Source organism: Neovison vison, chromosome 3 (assembly GCF_020171115.1).
Source record: "Neovison vison isolate M4711 chromosome 3, ASM_NN_V1, whole genome shotgun sequence".
Lineage (NCBI taxonomy): Eukaryota > Metazoa > Chordata > Mammalia > Carnivora > Mustelidae > Neogale > Neogale vison.
Window position 1 is genome coordinate 74,272,746 of NC_058093.1, and position 19,524 is coordinate 74,292,269.

General features: G+C 39.7%; 1 protein-coding gene and 1 pseudogene across 10 annotated transcripts in view; both read left to right on the plus strand.

Annotated features, from left to right (window-relative positions):
- Positions 1-19,524, plus strand: part of OSBPL6 (oxysterol binding protein like 6) — a 208,881-nt gene that overhangs the window by 183,496 nt on the left and 5,861 nt on the right. For all 10 annotated transcript variants that reach the window (XM_044242411.1, XM_044242410.1, XM_044242414.1 and 7 more), the window contains 9 exons: positions 3,093-3,200; positions 4,858-4,995; positions 11,363-11,450; positions 12,134-12,387; positions 13,285-13,422; positions 13,756-13,819; positions 15,621-15,699; positions 17,287-17,431; positions 19,276-19,420. In XM_044242411.1, coding sequence (XP_044098346.1) covers positions 3,093-3,200; positions 4,858-4,995; positions 11,363-11,450; positions 12,134-12,387; positions 13,285-13,422; positions 13,756-13,819; positions 15,621-15,699; positions 17,287-17,431; positions 19,276-19,420 — 1,159 coding nt within the window. The remainder of the gene's footprint in view (positions 1-3,092; positions 3,201-4,857; positions 4,996-11,362; positions 11,451-12,133; positions 12,388-13,284; positions 13,423-13,755; positions 13,820-15,620; positions 15,700-17,286; positions 17,432-19,275; positions 19,421-19,524) is intronic.
- On the plus strand, positions 7,547-7,630 carry LOC122903750 (annotated as a pseudogene).

Sequence of the window (19,524 nt, forward strand, 5' to 3'; positions counted from 1 at the left end):
AATTCTATCTTGCCATATGTCTCCTATCCTTCCCCAGCCCTCAGGCTTCCACGTTTCCTTCCCAGAACACACAGTTCCATTCAAGTAAAATGTATCTGTCCAAGTCTCACCCAGTCCAAGGTTATCTTCACCCACCATCTGCCAGGGTGGATAGTGGTAGTTAATAGCCAAGATGGTGGGAATTTGGACAATTGATTCTGACTCAGGATCTCAAGATGGTAACTTCTTTTATAGATTGAGAAGGTGTGGTTTGTCTCTTGGATATATTAAACTTGAATGTGTCTGAAGGACATGAGCTATGGAGAAATTGAGCACAATTTGTGGAGAGTTTTGTGCTGAGTCCAAGCTCACTAGCTCAAACAAGTAATGAGAATAAGCCTAGAATCTGCCTGGTGAAGAATTCAAGCACAAGAATTCCTGTGGCGCTCCCTCCCTGTTAGGTCTTTGGTCCCATCTGCTGCTCAAAGAGCAATGTCATTACTGACACATCTTCTTAGCTTTTCTTGCTCCTTGGCTGGTGTGAGTAGCTGATGACGCCCCTCCTTTTTCCTTGCTTCTCCACTGTTCATGATCCTTGGGTACGTTCTGAATGTCCTTCCTGCCATCATCTGGGCTCTTCTGTATTAAATATCGCTAATAGTGTCCTTCCACAGAACCTACCTATATTCCTCCATGTTCCCAAGATTTCCATTATATCATTACAAAGAAAATAGTTGTGTTTCAGGGAGGGGAAATAATAAATGTGGTCCTGCTCACTGCCTGAGAGCATGATACCACAAAGCTCGTGGCACTTGGCTGTCACAAACGTCAGAAACAGTCTGTATGATCAAGGCAAAAGGAGGAGCTTCCCAGGGAAAATGTGCAGAAATGGACCATTGCACGCTCGGTTGTCTGCCTGCTTCCGCCTTCTGCCGCTGGGGCTGCCAGACTTGGAAGACTACTTATATACATGCTTTTGGGGCTATCGAACAACAACCTTCTTCTACCACTGCATATGTATTATTAATAAAATTTTCCTTTTGAACTTTTAGTTCATCTCCTATCGCTAGTATGGCTAGAGGTTACCGTGTGTGCCACACACGCCCGTAGACACAATTGCATTTCGTGACAATTGGCTGCGATAAGAGCGGAAACAGGAATTTCACTGAAGTTCTCTGGAGCAAACAGTACTATAAGTTCCTTTACAAAAGGCAAGCCTGTGTTAAAAACGCCTACTCTGAGGAAAACCATTATTTCTCCTCGCCACTGAGTTTGTGTGGCGTTGTTTTGTTAACTCTGTTTCAGTGCCCACAAACAGCGCAGGCACTTTGGAGAAGCCCTCCGCTGAAGTTGTCTGAAACTGTCAGGTCAAGACTGTGAATCTGCAGTTAAAGCCCTCAAAGGACCCACCCAAGAGGCCTCCCGCCTAAAAGATAGTAAAATGTGAAATATATCTGATTCCAAATATTTCAATAGACAAGGCAACTTTCAGCATACTTATGGGCAAAGAAATAGTGAAAAAACAAATACACATAGGTATAGTGGCCACAAAGGAGGGGGATTAGGTGGTTTGTTTTTTTGTTCGTTTGTTTTTTCACCTACCAAGTGTTTGAGATTTTGCTCTGGGAAAGATGATCCTGAGCACTTTTGCAGAATGTAAAGATATTAGGATTCTTCCTTTAAAGTACATGCCTTGTTTACTATAAGGGTAATCACTGCTTATCTAAATAACACATCTCTGTTTTCCCAAGGAGCTAGACATGTATATCCTTCAATCCATAAACATAGCAACTATAAGATCTCTATCCGCTTTTCATCCCTCAATACCTGACAACCTACCGGATCAGGTGTGTTACATTTTACACATATTTTAGAAGCTGGTTATAAAGAATTTTAAACAAATGCCAAAAGCTGTGAGTGAACAATTTTCTCCTTAAAAAGCAGAAACCATGTTGGAGGGAGAGAGGAGAGGCCATTCTATGCCCCAAGGTCTATGTACTCCTCAATGCCAGTGTAGAGTTTAGCCACTTTGTAGTTTATCCTGACTGTTTCAATAGATACGAGTTAGAATTATTATGTTACATTTGTATATGTGTATTGGATTACTACATTCATACACTGCATCTTAAGAACAGCAGTATGTCTGCTCCCTGGGAGAGATGCCTTTGTCAGCCCTGACATTTTTCTCCCACCCAGTAAGGCATCCACCTCCATCTTCTTTCTCACTGCTGATTTTAATGCAAAGGAAAGGAATTGTCCAGCTTCTTATGGGGCTTTGTTCTCACATGTCTTTTGATCCTTGATGTAATTCCAGTTTGCTATATCTATCTAACGTTAGGGAACATGTTCCCATGCAGCCGTGGGATGCAAGCACCTTTGTCCACAGGGCTCCTGGAGGAAGTAAAGCTTATATAAAGCTGTGCTCTTCTTGCCACATGTCCTAACTTGTTATATACCAGGTAGCGTTTTACTGATACAGATATCATGATGCCGAAAACTTGGAGTTAGTTCCTTGTCCGTGTCTGCACTGCTCAATGAAGACACCTTTTGGGCTGCACTTGAAGTAGTTCTGCTGCACCATCATGTACATGTGCTCCTAGAAATTGAAAATACAACTCTTTTATCACTGGAATAAAATATAAGTCTATAAATTAAAGCCAGCTCATTGTTCATTCCATTTCCAAATAATTTTTCAGGTCTCTACCTGGCTTGGGGACAGCTCCCAAATTTTAGAAACTAGAACCCAAAATGAAAAGAATCAGCAGTTTTTATCTCAGGCTGTAAAACATAATATATATGTGGTGGTAGACCGGGCTTGGATGTAATAATGGGCCTGACTCCAAGGGGGAGAAAATTCCATGAATCATTTTTATGAAATCCCATGAACTCTTTCAACCCACTAACCTACTAAGTAGCGCTCTTATTTTATGAAAAATGAATACCTTAATTCGGAGCCATTCATTTCCTTCTTACGGGTAGGATCTGGCCTGTGTTGACTCCAAAAATTATAACCAAGAACATTATAGACTTGTCTGCTGTGAATTAGTGTGCTTATTCTGTTTTATGCTTGCTTATTAACTTGAAATTACATATGCAATTTTTGTTATTTTAAGGCACTCAACCAGAATGCTGAGCTAAGAAGTCGGTTGAACAGAATACATTCAGAATCTATTATTTGTGATCAGGTTGTCAGTGTAAATATTATTCCTAGCCCTGATGAGGTAAGACTCATTTTTAATGGATGTAGAATACTTACTTTATAGCATCTAAATCAACTACATATTTGGGGTTTTTTTTTAATACAGTTCTTTCACTGTTAATAAGATTCTCTGCATAAATATCTGTGTTGTTGACAGTTTGGTGTTCTTTGGAGTGAAGGATGTACGTGAGCCTCAATATCATTTATTCTCGGTGATCAGTCTCTATTTGTACTTTTATCTGTGTTCACCTGGTGCTACTGAATAATTTAGTTTATATATATATTCCAGCTTGTGAATTCTCCGTGTCTGTCACAGACTTTATTGGAAATGTTCCTTATCATCAGATGGCCTATGAAATGGTGGGGGGGAAACATATTCAGCTGAGAAGGTGCTAAATGATAGCTTTTTTAAGGTTTATTTTAAAAGGCCTATCTTAGGAGAAATCACCTAACCTTACTAAAGTAACACTAGTGATGCAATTACAGCCACTAATAGTAATGTTAGTGAATTAATTAATAGCTAGCGCATGTCAAGTGAAAGCTTACTCTGTGCTGGGCATTGTGCTGACAACATTCGACACTCCCAGTGACCTCTGAGGTAGGTGCTATGATGATCACTCCATTGCTCAGGAGAATTTTTGACGTAATGCTCAAAGGACAGGAGAACATTCAGTATTTGGGCCAGGCTTAGTGTATAATTCTGTCTATAACCCTTTATAAAATTACTGTTTTATAACCATGAGAATTTAAACTTTTCAATGGTAATATTGGAGTTTTATATACAGTGATATGATACATGGAACAAGGTGAGAGTTTTAACTTGTGTGACGGCCATATTTACAGAAAACCGGACATTTTACTAGAAATCTACAGGGGCCAACGTCCTGGCATCTAATTGCTTAGGAAATGCCATCCCAAGACAAGCTTCTTTTTGATTTAAGTGGTCGAACCTACGTCCGCTCACCTTCACGCAACACACGGTATCTGGTGACACTCATGCCCGCTCCACTGCTCAGAATCCAGAGGATTTCTACAACTGCATCATTCAGAAATTGTTAGCAGTCTTAGTTTGAATCTTTGCAATCTGGTGTTTATTTATACTACCATACTGTGTGTATATATGTATCACTTACTAAATAAAAATATAGTTTGCCGTAGGTTTAATACTCGAGTCATATTATCTCATTGGTTAAAGTTCCTGACCAAGTTGGAAAATGACTTTTATATATTCTGTCTCAAACATTTAGTTTTATGGAGTGTTTTCTTAGCATATTTCTAGCGGTTTCTACAAATATGTCTTGAGATTTAGCATACTGGTTAGAATATGGCTAGTAATGATGGATCTAAGAATATGAAAGTGAACCTGTCTCCATAGTCAATTCAGGGTCTTCATAGGGGTTCAAGCTATTAAACTCCACTGAATATCCACTGAACATTGATTTGAAGTCAAGTCACAGTACCATCATTTTTCAGCCACACCTTTTGGATGCTTTAGACATATTAGAAGGAAATTTAGGCCATGGTCATGAGTGCAGGTGAAAATTACTTGTGGTCACCACTCTTAACATATGGTATGAATTTCTCTAGAAGTCTGGCCTAGTACGTCATGGTCTTATTTGAACAAATAGCTTTTCTTTAAAGGGAATAACGATGACCCCAAATGTTTCTGTCCTCTATAGGCTGGTGAGCAAATCCATGTCAGTCTCCCCCTGTCACAGCAGGTAGCCAACGAGAGCCGCCTCTCCATGTCAGAGTCTGTCTCCGAGTTCTTTGACGCCCAGGAGGTGCTGCTCTCTGCGAGCTCATCAGAGAATGAGGTAAGCTTTTTTGATGTGTCAACCCTAACTGCTTCTGATGAGGAGTTTGCGTTAAAGAAAGTAAGGCTGGGGGGACATTTTTTTTTCCTTTTCCTTTTTCTTTTCTTTGGTTTTTTTTTTAAAACATCACAGTAAGGTTCTCAAATTGTAGGAAAGCCAAAAACTTTGCAAACTACATTGGTAACTTCATTGGTAGTTACATATCCCATTTACTGAGCGCTGAACACTTCTGGGGTCAACTTTATTACTTAATAAATTTGATGAATTAAAGGAAAGAATCTAGCATTCATTTGGATGCTGTTGTACGATTTGTATTTCAGGATAACCAAATAGTTGATGGCAGAGTTTTTTTGTAGAGGAGACTGGTTGGGTGAAAGAATTTGAAAATCACCATGTGTGTGCATGTGTGTGTGAGTGCACGGATATATGCGCATGTATGTGCGCACACACACACATACACAAGCATCTTTACCAGAGACAAGAATTTGAGCTCCTTTAGAAAGATGATGTCTAGAATATATGGTTGGATGATTAAGGTTTTTGGAGGTTACCACTGGCTACCATAAAAACTTTTTTGTTGTCTTTTATTGAGGTATAATTTACATACAACATTATTTTAGTTTCAGGTATACGACATAAGAATTTATATTTGTATATATTTTTAATTGGTCACCCCTAAAGCCTAATTAACATCTGTCACCATACATAATTACAGAATTTTTTTTTTGCTCTAAGAACTTTTAAGATCTGCTCTCATGGCAACTTTCAAATATGCAATACGGTATTATTAATTCTAGTTACCATGCTGTACCTTATATCTCCAACTTATTTATATATTTTATAATATATATATTTATAATATATATTTTATAGTATATATATTTTATAATATAATTGGAAGTTTTCACCCATAAAGACTTTTTAGATGTTCTTCATGCTCATAAGTCTTGGCTAGATCTTGGGAGCAGGGAATCTTCCTTGATCAGGTTGCAGAAATGGATTCTTTCACTGAAATTTAAAAATTTAGTCAAGCATCCTTTGAATTTTCTGCTTTCTTTCTTCCTTCCATCCTCCCTCCCTTCGTTTCTTTCTTTCTTTCGTTCAGCATGGAAGAACCAGCCAAAACTCTTTCCAACACAGTTGATTAAAAATTTTTTCATTTGAGGTTGCAGATCAGTACTGCATTTTTACAAAAAGGAAATGAAATAGTTGCTGAATGTTATTTCCATATGCATAGAAAGTAGATTGGAAGGAAGCATCCTGACAATTAGTTGTAATTGTTTTTGGATGTTTGAAATTATGAGTGATTTTAGAAACAAAAATAAGTGGAGAGGAGAAAGAAATAATGAACACATACCACTTTTATAATGGGGGAGAGGCGAAATAATATTCTTGTATGAGATACTGAATCTGTTACTACACCAAGCCATGCACCTGCCTCTCTGATCCCTAGTCCTGTTTGCCGATTCAGAGACTCCCGGTTACAAGCCAGAGTACTAGTTTAATTATTCATAATGGTAATTGGTCAGATGCTATCAGATGGGCAAAATAATTATGCTTGCTGATTCATAGCTCTTTCTCTAGGGCCCACCTGCATGGAAAGTCTAGCTCTAGTCAGTTGCTTGGTGAGCAAGGAATGGGAGCAGGAACAGTGACTTGAGTGAACTAAAGGCTAGGAGGGCCAGGATGTCATAGCTCCGCTCTCATCTCCATTGTAGGGATACTGTGCCACGGGGACAGGCTCTTTGTTTCTGGGAGCCAGTCATACCCACAGGGACCACCATGCTGAAGGCATGCTACCGGCATTTTCTTTTCTGACTCTCCTTTCTCTGACCTCCCATTGCTGACCAGTCCTTCATCCTTCTCAGTCAGGTTCCAGTCAAATTTGGTTTCATGTTTCTGGAGCTCTGACCCATCAGATGATGACTTTACGGCTGTCTCTCTGAAAGCCACCAAACTCCCCTATTTTTAAGTTCTTGGTGGCACACTGTCTAGGGGCTAGGTGCCACTTGTACCAGACACTGATGATATTGAAAGGAAAGGGACTTAAGTGGGTTATTCCTCAAGTCCAGGCAGCATGTTGGCACCAGCTCTGGTGGAGGAGTGATCCTGGTAGCAGAGGGAAGGACGGGGGATTAGAGAAGATGATGTGTTCACCTGGAGGTATTGTGAGTTGATCAGACCTCTCAGCAGAGTTATCTGGCCAGTATTTGGGTATTCAGATCTAAAGCTCAAAGAGAACAGGTCTGAAGAGAGAGCAAGAGTCAGCTCAGGTCCCACATAGCAAGCCGCCTGGGAGACATTGCCCCCTGGGAGCTCCACAGAACCTCTCAATCAGCATGTCCCAAAATGGATTAATCACCAACACACACACATACACAACACCCAAGTGAAGAGAAGCCTACCCATACTTCTTGTGTTGCATGGCCTGATTGCTCTTTGCCCAGGCGTTTACATCAAATGCCTGGCTGTTAGCCTTCCGCTGCACCTGCCTTACTAGGACCCACCACCCACACTGATTCACTCATTAAGTTCTGTAATGACTCACCTAAGCTTTGCGCAGTGGCAGTATCGTAGCCAATGAGGTTTATCCGAGGCGCGATTATTGCTAATTGTAATGACTCACCTAAAAACTATGAAATCCATACATCTTCCTCCAGCTTCCCTGGCACTACTCCACCTCAGTCCTCCATCATCTGCCCCCCGGATTACCTGACCAGTTCCCATTACTGTTCTCCCTGCCTCCCTTCTTGCCCCTCTAGTCAATTTTCCACTGGTCAGCCTGATTCATCTCTCTGAAGTGCAAATCTGATCATGTTTCCCCAGGGTCCTTAAGATAACTATCTTAGCCACCATGCAAAGACCCTTATAATCTGATGTCTGCTCCCAGCTGCAGCCTCTTGCAATTTCTATTCTTCTGGATCCTTCCAGAGGCCAAATATTTGCTAACTGAATGAGGGAATGCTTATAGCACTTTAACACATGGTTAATCTGGGAAACATCTGGGCTATCTTACATTAACGCTTTCCATGAGTGAGAGAAAAATCCTCTTTATGTGATATCTGCCCATGCGCTTCTCTTAATGAATATTCTGCTTCCTTTAAAAAATGCTGGGTTTGCTTCCAGAATGGTCTATTTCCTTTCCTCTGCTATTAACTTGTTTCCACAAGGCTGCATGCCTGGTTGCATTTAGGAAAAAAAGAAAAAAAATTTCCCTGAACTCTTTTGAATGCCTAAGCTCTTCAGGAGAAATATTTGTCCCCAGCACTTCTTGACTGGGGCGGGGCAGGGGTTGGGGAATGAATATATATTAACTGTTTTATTATAATACTGCAGAGCTTTAACTTTATATACAGGATAATGTGCATGGACTGCAGCTAGACAGCCAAGCCTTAGCTATTGCTCACACATATGGGAATATAGATCTGACTCAGGGCCCACTGTCATTGGGGAATTGTTTTACATTCTGCATGATCCATTCTAGAAGGAAATGGGTATTGGACAATTTTTATCACATAGTACATTTTATCATATATTATAATACATATATCATATATTTCTAATAGATTAGAAATTCAAGAAGAAGAGGCTATTTATAGCTTTTTGTAGGGTGAACATGAATGTTTTCTTAATAAATGTTAAAACCAGTGCACAGGCATGCAACATGAATTTTGTTTGAACAGGCATTTGTTTCCTCTAACATAATTGGGTATGATTAGCTTTTTTAAGAGAAATCATGCAGAAGAGTTTGATTTACTTTGTTTTTTTCCCTATCAAGTTTAAGAAGGTGGCTTTCATGTGCCTGATGATTTCACCATTGGCTCTTTTGTAGTCAGTAGGAACTGGGAAGCAGTTGCAGAGGGAAAACATGAATCAGAAAAAGACTTTATTCTCAATTTGCCATCTTTATAGACTTGCTCAGGCTGCAAAGCAAAACTTCCATTATTTATTTATGTATGCAATAACTCCATCACTGTTCTCCCTAAATATAGGAATTCTTCTCAACTTTAACTTTAAAAACATCAGCAATAAATCCAGAAACCTTAAAGGCAAGGACTGATTGTTTTTATTACCTACAAACTTAAAACTCTCACATGGCAAAAAGAAAAAAAGAGGCATAAACAGCATTAAAAAATAAATTGCAGAATAGCCAAATGCAACCTAGATGATGAACTGAAAAAAAGAAAGAAAACAAATTTACCTAAGATGAAATGCAAACTTTTAAAGAGATCTCTTATGTATGTTAGGTAAATAGATACTGAAAAAGGATTGATAATACATAGTGTTTAAGTGGGTGGAGAGATGGATGTTCTCACATGCTGCTGGTGAGAACAAATTACTATACTGTTTGAGGACAACAATTTGGCAACCTGGGCCTATAGCCTAAATGTGGCCCATTTGATCCAGCCATTTCACTTCTAGGAATAAATATTAATGAAATTTCCAGACAGATTCACAGCAATATATTTACAAGGACGTGCATCCCAGTATTATCAATAATAATAAAAAGTTGGAAACCATTTAAATGCTGGCTAAATGCCTTGTGTTGTACTTGTATAATGAATTATGTTGCCTTTCCAAATGAAGGTGAGAGCTGTATTTATGATCATGGAAATATATTGAGAACACTATAAAACAAGATGTAAACTGACCCCCTTGTTCAGTATCTAAAGATAGATAGACCATTGTGTTTGCATAGGCATTTTGACATTGGCGGTAATATCCACCAAATGTTAGAGGTGGTTTCCGTTAGATGATAGAATTATGTTTAATTTTTCTATAATCTGTTTACCCTCATATAATTTCTAATTTTTTTTACAGTAAAAATGTTTTAGGGACACCTGGGTGGCTCAGTTGGTTAAAGCAGCTGCCTTCGGCTCAGGTCGTGATCCCAGCATCCTGGGATCAAGTCCCGCATCGGGCTCCTTGCTCAGCAGGGAGCCTGCTTCTCCCTCTGCCTCTGCCTGCCATTCTGTCTGCCTGTGCTTGCTCTCTCACCCTCTCTCTCTGATAAATAAATAAAATCTTTAAAAAAATGTTTTATTATATGTACAGGGGAAAATGTAACATTATTTCCACTTTGAAGAAAGTAAATAAGTGTCAGCAGCTTTCTTGCCTAGAGTAGAGAGGTTGGTTTCCATTTCTCTGAGTGGCTCTACTGTGCTCTGTTTTCTTGTCTTATCTATTTCTAACTCCCCTCAGTACATAGGTTACCCTTTAATTTCATTCTCATGCAAATTTTGCTCTAATTTTCGTTTCATGTTGTTCTCTTGGAGAGAGTAGTTTCATTCTTGATTTCCCTCATCCTGGGATCTTCCTCCCTCACCCCCAAATAATCTGCCAGATTTTGTCCATTATCTTCAAATGTGGCTCTCAAAGTAGCTTTGCTTCCTGACTCTTGTTGTGGCCATCTTAACCCGTCAGTATTCCGTACGTACATCCATGTAGTAGCCTATCATCTGAGCTCCCAAAGAAAAGCAGCCAGGCATCTTCCTGAAAACTAAATATGGTACAAATAAAAAATAAATTTAGGGTCGCCTGGGTGGCTCAGTGGGTTAAGCCGCTGCCTTCGGCTCAGGTCATGATCTCAGGATCCTGGAATCGAGTCCCGCATCGGGCTCTGTGCTCAGCAGGGAGCCTGCTTCCTCCTCTCTCTCTCTGCCTGCCTCTCTGCCTACTTGTGATCTCTCTCTGTCAAATAAATAAATAAAATCTTTAAAAAAAAATAAAAAATAAAAAAAATAAATTTAAACAATAAAAAGAGGAATTCTGTCTTGAAAAAAAATATGACTGTCATCCCCTTGCATGTAATAACTGGTGGGATTATATGGGAGCCCGTTATGTTGACATGAACAGACCTCCACAGTCTGACCCTCTTCCTGGTCTCCCCACCCTCTGTCACAGCCACTCAACTTCTGAGCCTTCCTGGAATGGAACGTTCCTCTCATGTTTCTCCACACCTTTGTACACTCTCCTTTCTTCCTGTGCTTCTTTTCCTTCTAAAAACCTCTCCAACACCCAGTGCCAATTTTATTTCCTCTGGGCAGCCCCTCCTGATTCCCTAGCGGGAATATAAGGCCTCCTTTTTTGAACATTCTTGCTGACATATTTCTGATTACTGGCCTCCCCCAGCCCCCCACCCCAACTAAGGCAGGGGCTACTCAGAGACGAAGGCTGCTTTCAAGCCATGCTACATTCTGGCTCATGGCTCAGTCTTTCTCAAGTGTTCCTTGTACATATGCCAAGTACATTTCCCCTGCGACCTGTTTGCTTATTTGGGCAACGTTTTTCTTTTAATCATTTGGTTTTCTAACTTTTCAAGACTGAACAAGGGTTATGATCCTTTCTGTATTCTTCTCTTTTTCAGGCTTCAGATGATGAGTCTTACATCAGTGATGTGAGCGATAATATATCCGAAGACAATACCAGTGTTGCAGACAACATTTCTCGGCAAAGTATGCATCCTTTCAGCTCCCAGGTTGTTCTGTCTTCTTTCCAAGTTCGAATGCTGGTGATTCAGCAAAAAACCTTTTTCTCCCTCACTGATTTTTCCCTTTGCAGCAAGCTGATCATTCAATACATTTTATATTTATATAATCTGTTAAGGTAAATGGTTAAAAAATCCATTAGGTAGAAGCTTAAATGAAAAGCTTTTACTTCTTGCCAAAACCAAAAGTTTGAGTCTTTCTTATTAAATGTAATTAATTCTTTAAAATTTGACTTTTAAATCAAATTTAAAAGGGTGAACCTGGTGGTGGGCATTAAGGAGGGCATGGATTTTATGGAGCACTGGGTGTGGTGCATAAATAATAAATCTTGAAACACTGAAAAAAAAGATAAAATTAAATTTTAAAAAACTGCTAATAGTAAATAAATTATGAAAAAAAATGACTTTTCTGGAATAATATTTGAGCATATTTAACACCTTGTTAAAAAATACTTGTATGTTGATGTTTTGTGCATTTATTAGCAACTCTCTGTTGAAATAATTTCATTCACTATTGAGAGAGTCTAGTGGAGGCTTAAGAAATGTATCACATTCGGAAGTACTTGAAAGAGTTATTTCCTTCTTTGATGCTATGAAATCAAAAAAGCAAAGTATCTTTTATCATGCTTCTTGTCTTTCTCTCTCTTCCAGTCTTAAATGGGGAGCTTACAGGAGGAGCCTTCCGAAATGGACGTCGAACATGCCTGCCAGCTCCCTGTCCCGACACCAGTAATATTAACCTGTGGAATATTTTGAGGAACAACATTGGTAAAGACTTGTCTAAAGTCTCGATGCCTGTGGAGCTAAATGAGCCACTCAACACCCTGCAGCATCTCTGTGAGGAAATCGAGTACAGTGAGCTTCTGGACAAGGCTTCTGAAACGGACGACCCCTATGAGCGCATGGTAATACATAACACAGCAGTACCTCTCAGGGAGCTGTCAACCCTAGCGTGGACTAAGGCAGAATTTGTTATGATGGCATATTTGGTGTCTGCATAACATTCTCACTGCATAGGTGAAAGAGGAGAGAGTTCATTTGCACAAACTGGGCAGGGCCCGAAAGTTCCAGATACTTCTACAGAGGATGTATGCTTTGTGACTTATCTTTGGTCATGAGTGTTTCTTTTTTCTTTTCCTTTTTTTTTTTTTTCCCAATTTATTTATTTTCAGAAAAACAGTATTCATTATTTTTTCACCACACCCAGTGCTCCATGCAAGCCGTGCCCTCTATAATACCCACCACCTGGTACCCCAGGTCATGAGTGTTTCTGAAGTTAGGATGTAAAAGTATCACACTCCTTCCAGGTTTAAGGCATGCCTAGCCTTGTTCTAGCAGCTTCTCCTGGAGGCCAAGAGAGCCCATGTGTTCAAGAACTTAGGTCAGAGAAAGGAACCTCCTGTTTGTGCTTTGCCGTGGCCTCTGCTGCACCCAACTGTGGAAGGCTTGACTGCCCTTCCAAAAGCACCAGCAGCCACAGGCCTCCTGCCCATGGCACTAAGTTGTACGAAGGGCAGAACCTATAAACTGGGTTTCAGAACCTCTGAACACTGTGATACTCAGGAAGCTGGGTAACAGCTGAATGAAGAATAAGTGGCCTCAGATGCAAGGACTTTCACATCCTCTTCACTCATTTTTTTTACCCATGAGTTTATGAAGAGTCTGTGCAGATAATGGAAAATGCAGATGCCATCAGATCAGCACCCACGGACAGGGGTGTGTAAAATCTAGAAGAATAAGGGACAAACAGACCTGGAAGTAGTCTCTCCTATATTATTTTCCTTTCTTAAATGTTTTAACAGGTTCTTATTGCTGCATTTGCAGTTTCAGGATATTGCTCCACCTATTTCAGAGCAGGAAGTAAGCCATTCAATCCTGTCCTTGGGGAGACTTACGAATGCATTCGAGAGGACAAGGGATTCCGATTTTTCTCAGAACAGGTAAGTCCCATTGGACTCAGTGAGGTTTCTATGCAGAAACTGTAGGAGGACCGGTTGATGATGAAACAGCTTTTTGATCAACCACCGTTTGAAGTGAGCTATGATAACAGTTAACAGAAAACTCTGTCCGTGTATATAAGTTCTCTGGGTTTAAGCATGAAGTGTGAAAGTGAAAGTAATTTACTTACACGTTCTGAGAATAATTCAATAATAGAGATGGATGAGTTGATTGTTTTTATTTGGGGATGGCCAATATATGTTGGGGAAAAAACGATCATTTATGGAAGTTTTAACACTGATATCATTGCCCTCTCTTTTGTTTTTTATTACCAGGTTAGCCATCATCCACCCATTTCTGCCTGTCACTGTGAATCCAAGAATTTTGTGTTTTGGCAAGGTTTGTATTTCAATTGTAACTTCAAGATCCACTCGGTGAGCCTTTGAAACAGTTTCTAGTTTCTGAAAGGTACATTATGCTCAGGTTAGATTTCTACCTTTGGGACTCAGAGAATGTTAGTAATTAGTATGGAATTCAGTTTGAGAAATTAGATTTCTTGGTTGAAATATGAAACTATGTCATCTAGGAGATGAGGTTGCATATCTAGGAAACAAAGCCCTAGGGGCAGTAGAGCTCAGTGCCAACTTCCAACTCAGGGCTATCACTCAACCTCATTATGCCTTATTGTCTGCATCTATATCATAGAGGTTCTGTCTGCTGCCTCATTGCTTCTTGAGGGTGTGCAAGGAGAGCTTCATTGTAAAAGAAGATTCTGTGGCTCATCATCTGTGGCCTATTTAGATAGGTAAACATTATGCTGATTTTGTGGTCTTTAACTCACCAAGGTTCAGGGATTTGGATTGAAGTCTCTACTTGTACAGTGCCCATTGTATAGTCAGAATGTTAAAAACTCACATAAAATTACAAGTTTCAAAATCCATTTAGAAAGAAAAATATATACAGGTGAGCCTTGAACAAAGCTGGGGTTAGGGGGCTGACCCCCACACAGTCTAAAATTCATGTACTACTTTTGACTCCCCCAAAACTTAACTAGTGATAGCTTACCATTGACCATAAACCTTACCCATAAAGTATAAATGGTCAGGAACATGTATTTTATATGTTATATGTATTATATACTATATTCTTACAGTAAAGTAAGCTAGAAGAAAGAAATGTTATTAAGTAAATCATAAAGAAGAGAAAATACATTTATAGTACTGTACTGTGTTTATCAAAAAAATACCTGCCGGTGAGTGGACCCACGCAGTTCAAATGCGTGTTGCTCAATGGTCAACTGTATATGTATGTTTAACCATTAAGTGTAAATTGTTCTTTTGTGTTTGGAAGGGGGTTTCATTGTTCACAGAATGTCTCTTCTCTTCTGCCCTTTCTCAATCTAAAAACACACAGTATGACAGAGCATTGTAACTGTATTTCATTGTAAAATACAATAAAACATCATTTCTTGGTCATAACAAAGAGTCATACATTTTGTGGAGACAGCACTAAGCTCCCTTACTTAGTTCATCAAAATAGAGCCAAGTGGTTATTACAAATGCACAGGCAAACCTGAGTGCCCCCAAATAAAACATAAAGCCATCATGTGAGATAAACCACTGAGCCCTGGGCCATATCTTAACAACCAGTGTAGGAATATATTCGCTAATTTCACTTTCTCATAAATTTTGCTTACCTTTCCATATTTAGAGATTTTGTTTTTTCCTGTTTTCCCAAATCCTATAACTTTTCAAATCAACATGTATATAAATCGATGGTATTGCCATACTGCAATTATTTTTAATACACGTCTTCTTTTTAGCATATATGTTAACTATTTCCACCATTTAGTTAAAACAACATTTATGTAGACATTAAAGCACGGTAGAGTCTGTGTATATACGTGTATGTGAATTCCCATGCACACATACTGTTCTGAGTGAGCTTTTCCCAGTTTTATTTGTTGAAACAAATATGGAACATGTGTTCCGGAAAAACAGACAGTAGATTTTTTTGGTTCATAGTTAATTTTTTCACCTTGGGCCATCCCCAGGTACGTGAACTCTTAAATCAATAATATAGAATCAGTTGTTGATTGTGAAAGTTCTTTGTGAAATATAGAGTGTAATATATTGGTTTTTATAGACTGAATGATTGGATATGGAATATCTGTTTCTTCTCCTCTGCCTATGTTGTTTAGATATCAGATGGAAAAACAAGTTCTGGGGGAAGTCAATGGAAATCCTGCCTGTTGGAACACTGAATGTCATGCTTCCAAAGTAGGTTTCTTTCATCTTCCTTTTGGTGTCTTACGTGCTTTCTAAGTCAGATATGGGTCTTTGAAACTCTAGAAAGTGCCAGTGATCCATTTACATGTATGCCTAAAGCTTCTGTTAACTTCTCCAAAGATTGGAGAATGGACCCCCACGAAAGCAAATGAGTACTTGGCATATGTATCAAAGCTCCCTGCTTCTCTCTTTACATTCTCTGTTCATCAAGTCTAAGCCAGCTACCTTACCTGACCCAGATACCTTGTTAGTTTGCATTTTATAGGAAGTTTCTCTTGTTAGAACTTTTTTTCTGTACAATATATATTTTCACTTTTGAATTCATCTTGGACCCAGGAACTATTTTAATGTGTAAGTTAGTTTATTAAAGAAGAGTGATGGAATCCTTTCATGGTATTTTTCTAAAGGATGTAGCCTGTGAATTTTTAAAATTAATTGAAGTTTTCATTGAAGCCAAAGACTTGGTTGTTTTTTTTCTTTCTTCAGTTGGTTAATGTTGTTTGGTTTTTCCTTTTGTTTATTCAGTGACAGAATTTGCTGGTGGATTGAATATGAAGGAAGGTAGGGGGAGAGAGGAGCCCCAGGACCACAAAATAGACTTTAAATATTTGCAGACTCATGAGAAGAGAGTTTTCCCAGCTGCATAGTGAGACTACATCATACCAATTCATAAATTTTTTTTAGAAACTTAGAAGTGTTCTATTTTATTTTGAAATAAAATTTTATTTGAAAATACAGATCATGTGCAAACTTCAAGGTGATCTGAAGCTATGTCACCTCATTCCTTGGCAGAAACTCTATAACCTTCTGTAACCAGAATTTGCATTAGACATGCGCTATGATCACCAGTCTTTTCTCCAAGAATTATTCACATCTTTGGTCTTAATTCGGAGTATGAAACAATGTCCATCTTCAGGGTAATCTTTCTTAAAGATACATCCTATCATGCCTATCTGCTCCCTCAAATCCTTCCACGATGGCCCATTGAATCCAGACTCATCGGTGCATTGTTAAGGCCTTCCCTGCTCTGCCTTGTCACCTTCCCAGACTTGCCACCCCCACACCCGCTCACATATGCCACTGGCAGGCCCCCAGATACGTCATGGTATTCTGGCCTCTATGGCCTTGTCAGTGCCTTTTCCTGGCCTACAGTGCACTCCTACCTATCCTCCAGGTTTAGACGGATTCCAGCCTTCTCCAGGAAGTCTTCCTTGATACTCACCCCATGTTCCAGGCAAATCTAAGGACTCCCCTTCTCTGTTCTCATGACACTTCCTCATCACATTTTATTATAAGTACTTTTTGCCATATCTGTCTACTCCTCTCGTACTGTTGGCTCCAAGAGTGCAAGAAACAGGTCCTATTCAACTTAGTAGCTTTAACACCTGGACTATAGAAAGCACTAAAGTATTCCTTAAAGGAATGAGTCCTATTACAAATGTCCTTGACTACATAGAAACTTTCAACAGAGAAATTCGAGGGAAAGGAAGCTTTGGCCAAAGATATTCTCAGTTGTAGAAACAGTACTATATATTTGTGACCTTCATTGTTTTTAACCAACATTGTATTCTTCACTAGGTATGGAGATTGCTATGTATGGAATAAAGTCACCACGTGCATACACAACATTCTCAGTGGGAGGAGGTGGATAGAGCATTATGGAGAAGTAACCATTAGAAATACCAAAAGCAGTGTTTGCATTTGCAAACTCACATTTGTCAAGGTAAATGGTAATCTTCCAACAGTAAAGAAGAAGAGAGTATAAAACACTTTGTAAAGGAGAAATATAAGTTACCTTAAACAACAGCAAGTGAGACTGCCCCATATCATTGTTCCTTAAGTACATGTTAGATAAAAGAAAGCAGAACCAACTGATGGAGTTACTCAAGGCGTGCAGACTTCCACACATGTGGAGGTCAAAAAAGGCACCATCTCAAAACAGAAGAACTACTCTTCTTTCTAAAGAATTTTCTTTTTAAGCAGTCAGTCAGTATTCATTAAGTAAAATTCCAGAAAACACTTCTTGCCTATAGCAAGTTTTCTGGTTTCTATTTCTGTTCCTGCTTGATTGCAACAGAGTCAAGTGATCTTATTTTAGGGAGCTAATTATAATGCATTTGTCATTTTCTGAGGGTGCATGTGAATAACTTCCAGTCACTATAAGCTTATCCAACTCTGCCACTATGATGATCCAAGAAAAAGCGTCACCTTGATTAACAAGAAAAGATTCCTGAGGTAGAATGCCTACACAACAGCATTTTCCTCAGTCACTCTGGTCTCAAGTGGAACACACAGTCTCACCCTCATGGATAGATGTGTTCCCAAATTCATGGTACAGAAACCCTACCAGCCCTTTTAATCTATTCTACTCTGATCTTGTTCTACTGTGGCAAAAACAAGTAGCATATTGAAGTCTTAAAACTCAAAATGTTGTCTTCTTAGTGAAATCCTTTGAAGCCGTACTGGAAGGTCATGTTAGTTTTAACTGAAGATCTTTATTTTTACTCAAGATGTTTCCCCAATTTTCCTTTTTTTCTCCTTTTGGACTCATTAGGTGGCTCAGAACTAAAAGGACAGGATCATTACTTGCTCTGATTGGGTGATGACAGTCAATGTGTGCATTTAGTTTTGCAGACCATGAGAAGCTTCTCAGTTTAGTCCTGTCCCTAATATTTGCAAAGCTCAAAGTACAGATGGAGGCCCCATTCCATATGTGTAAATATTTAAAATTTGTAGACCAGACCTACAGTCTCTCACATAACTTATATTCTGTCCTTTCACCTTGACAAATACAGCTTTTATAACAAAGTCCGCAAGGCTAGGTTGGGCACTTTAGAACTCTGAGCTGGAAACCTGGCAGTGCAGGAGAGCCAGCCCTGACACATGGTCTTCCCGCTCTCTCCCAGCCTGTGGTAGCCTCTGTCCTGCTCCACAGGGGGCCTCACCCACCCGATCAAAGGCAGTCCAGCTCCACATCCAAGCTCTATCCAAGCTCAAACGGCCACCCTTGGCTGCCCCTCAGGCCTCATTCACACCTTGGTGGTGGACAGTCTGCCCTTTAGATGGAGGAATCCAAAGAAAAGGCCAGTGTGGGCTGTGGAAGAAGCTTAGAGTGGTTGGAAGAAGAATTCTGGGGCCTAACTGAGAAGGGGGCCATGGGATCCAGATGGATGACTGCCCAGACTTCTCATCTCCTAGGAAGAAATATGGCCGGAAGAAGGCCAAGCAGGGTTTTCCTCATGAAATTTAGCTGTTGACAGACTCTATAAAAATTACTTCCCAAGTGACTTGTACAGCATGGCCCGTTGAAACTCATTAACATCCATGAACAAAGGGAAAATTTGAGACAGGGGCATCTATGGAGGAAATTACCAACCCATAAAATAATACTAGGTTATTAGGAGAGAAGCTGAGCCTTCTCTGTCCTAGCATAGAGTAGAGATGATCCCTTTCTGGAAGTGGTTTGAATGAGCGACTTCGAAGTTAAGAATGTTTTCCGTATGGAAATTATAGGGATTGGTGTTTTGAAAGAGATTGGATGTTTCCATTGGGGTTTGGTTTTTCCAGGTGAATTATTGGAATTCTAATGTGAATGAGGTCCAGGGGGTTGTGATGGATCAGGAGGGGAAGGTGGTGCACCGGCTTTTTGGGAAGTGGCATGAAGGGCTCTACTGCGGCGTGGCCCCCTCTGCAAAGTGCATCTGGAGACCAGGTGAGATGGGCAGGAGTGTCTTGTGTCCGGAGGGCAACTTGAGTGACAGAAGGAAAGCAATGTCATATCTCGGGCAGTTCAACTTAGGCGTCTTTCTTTTTTTT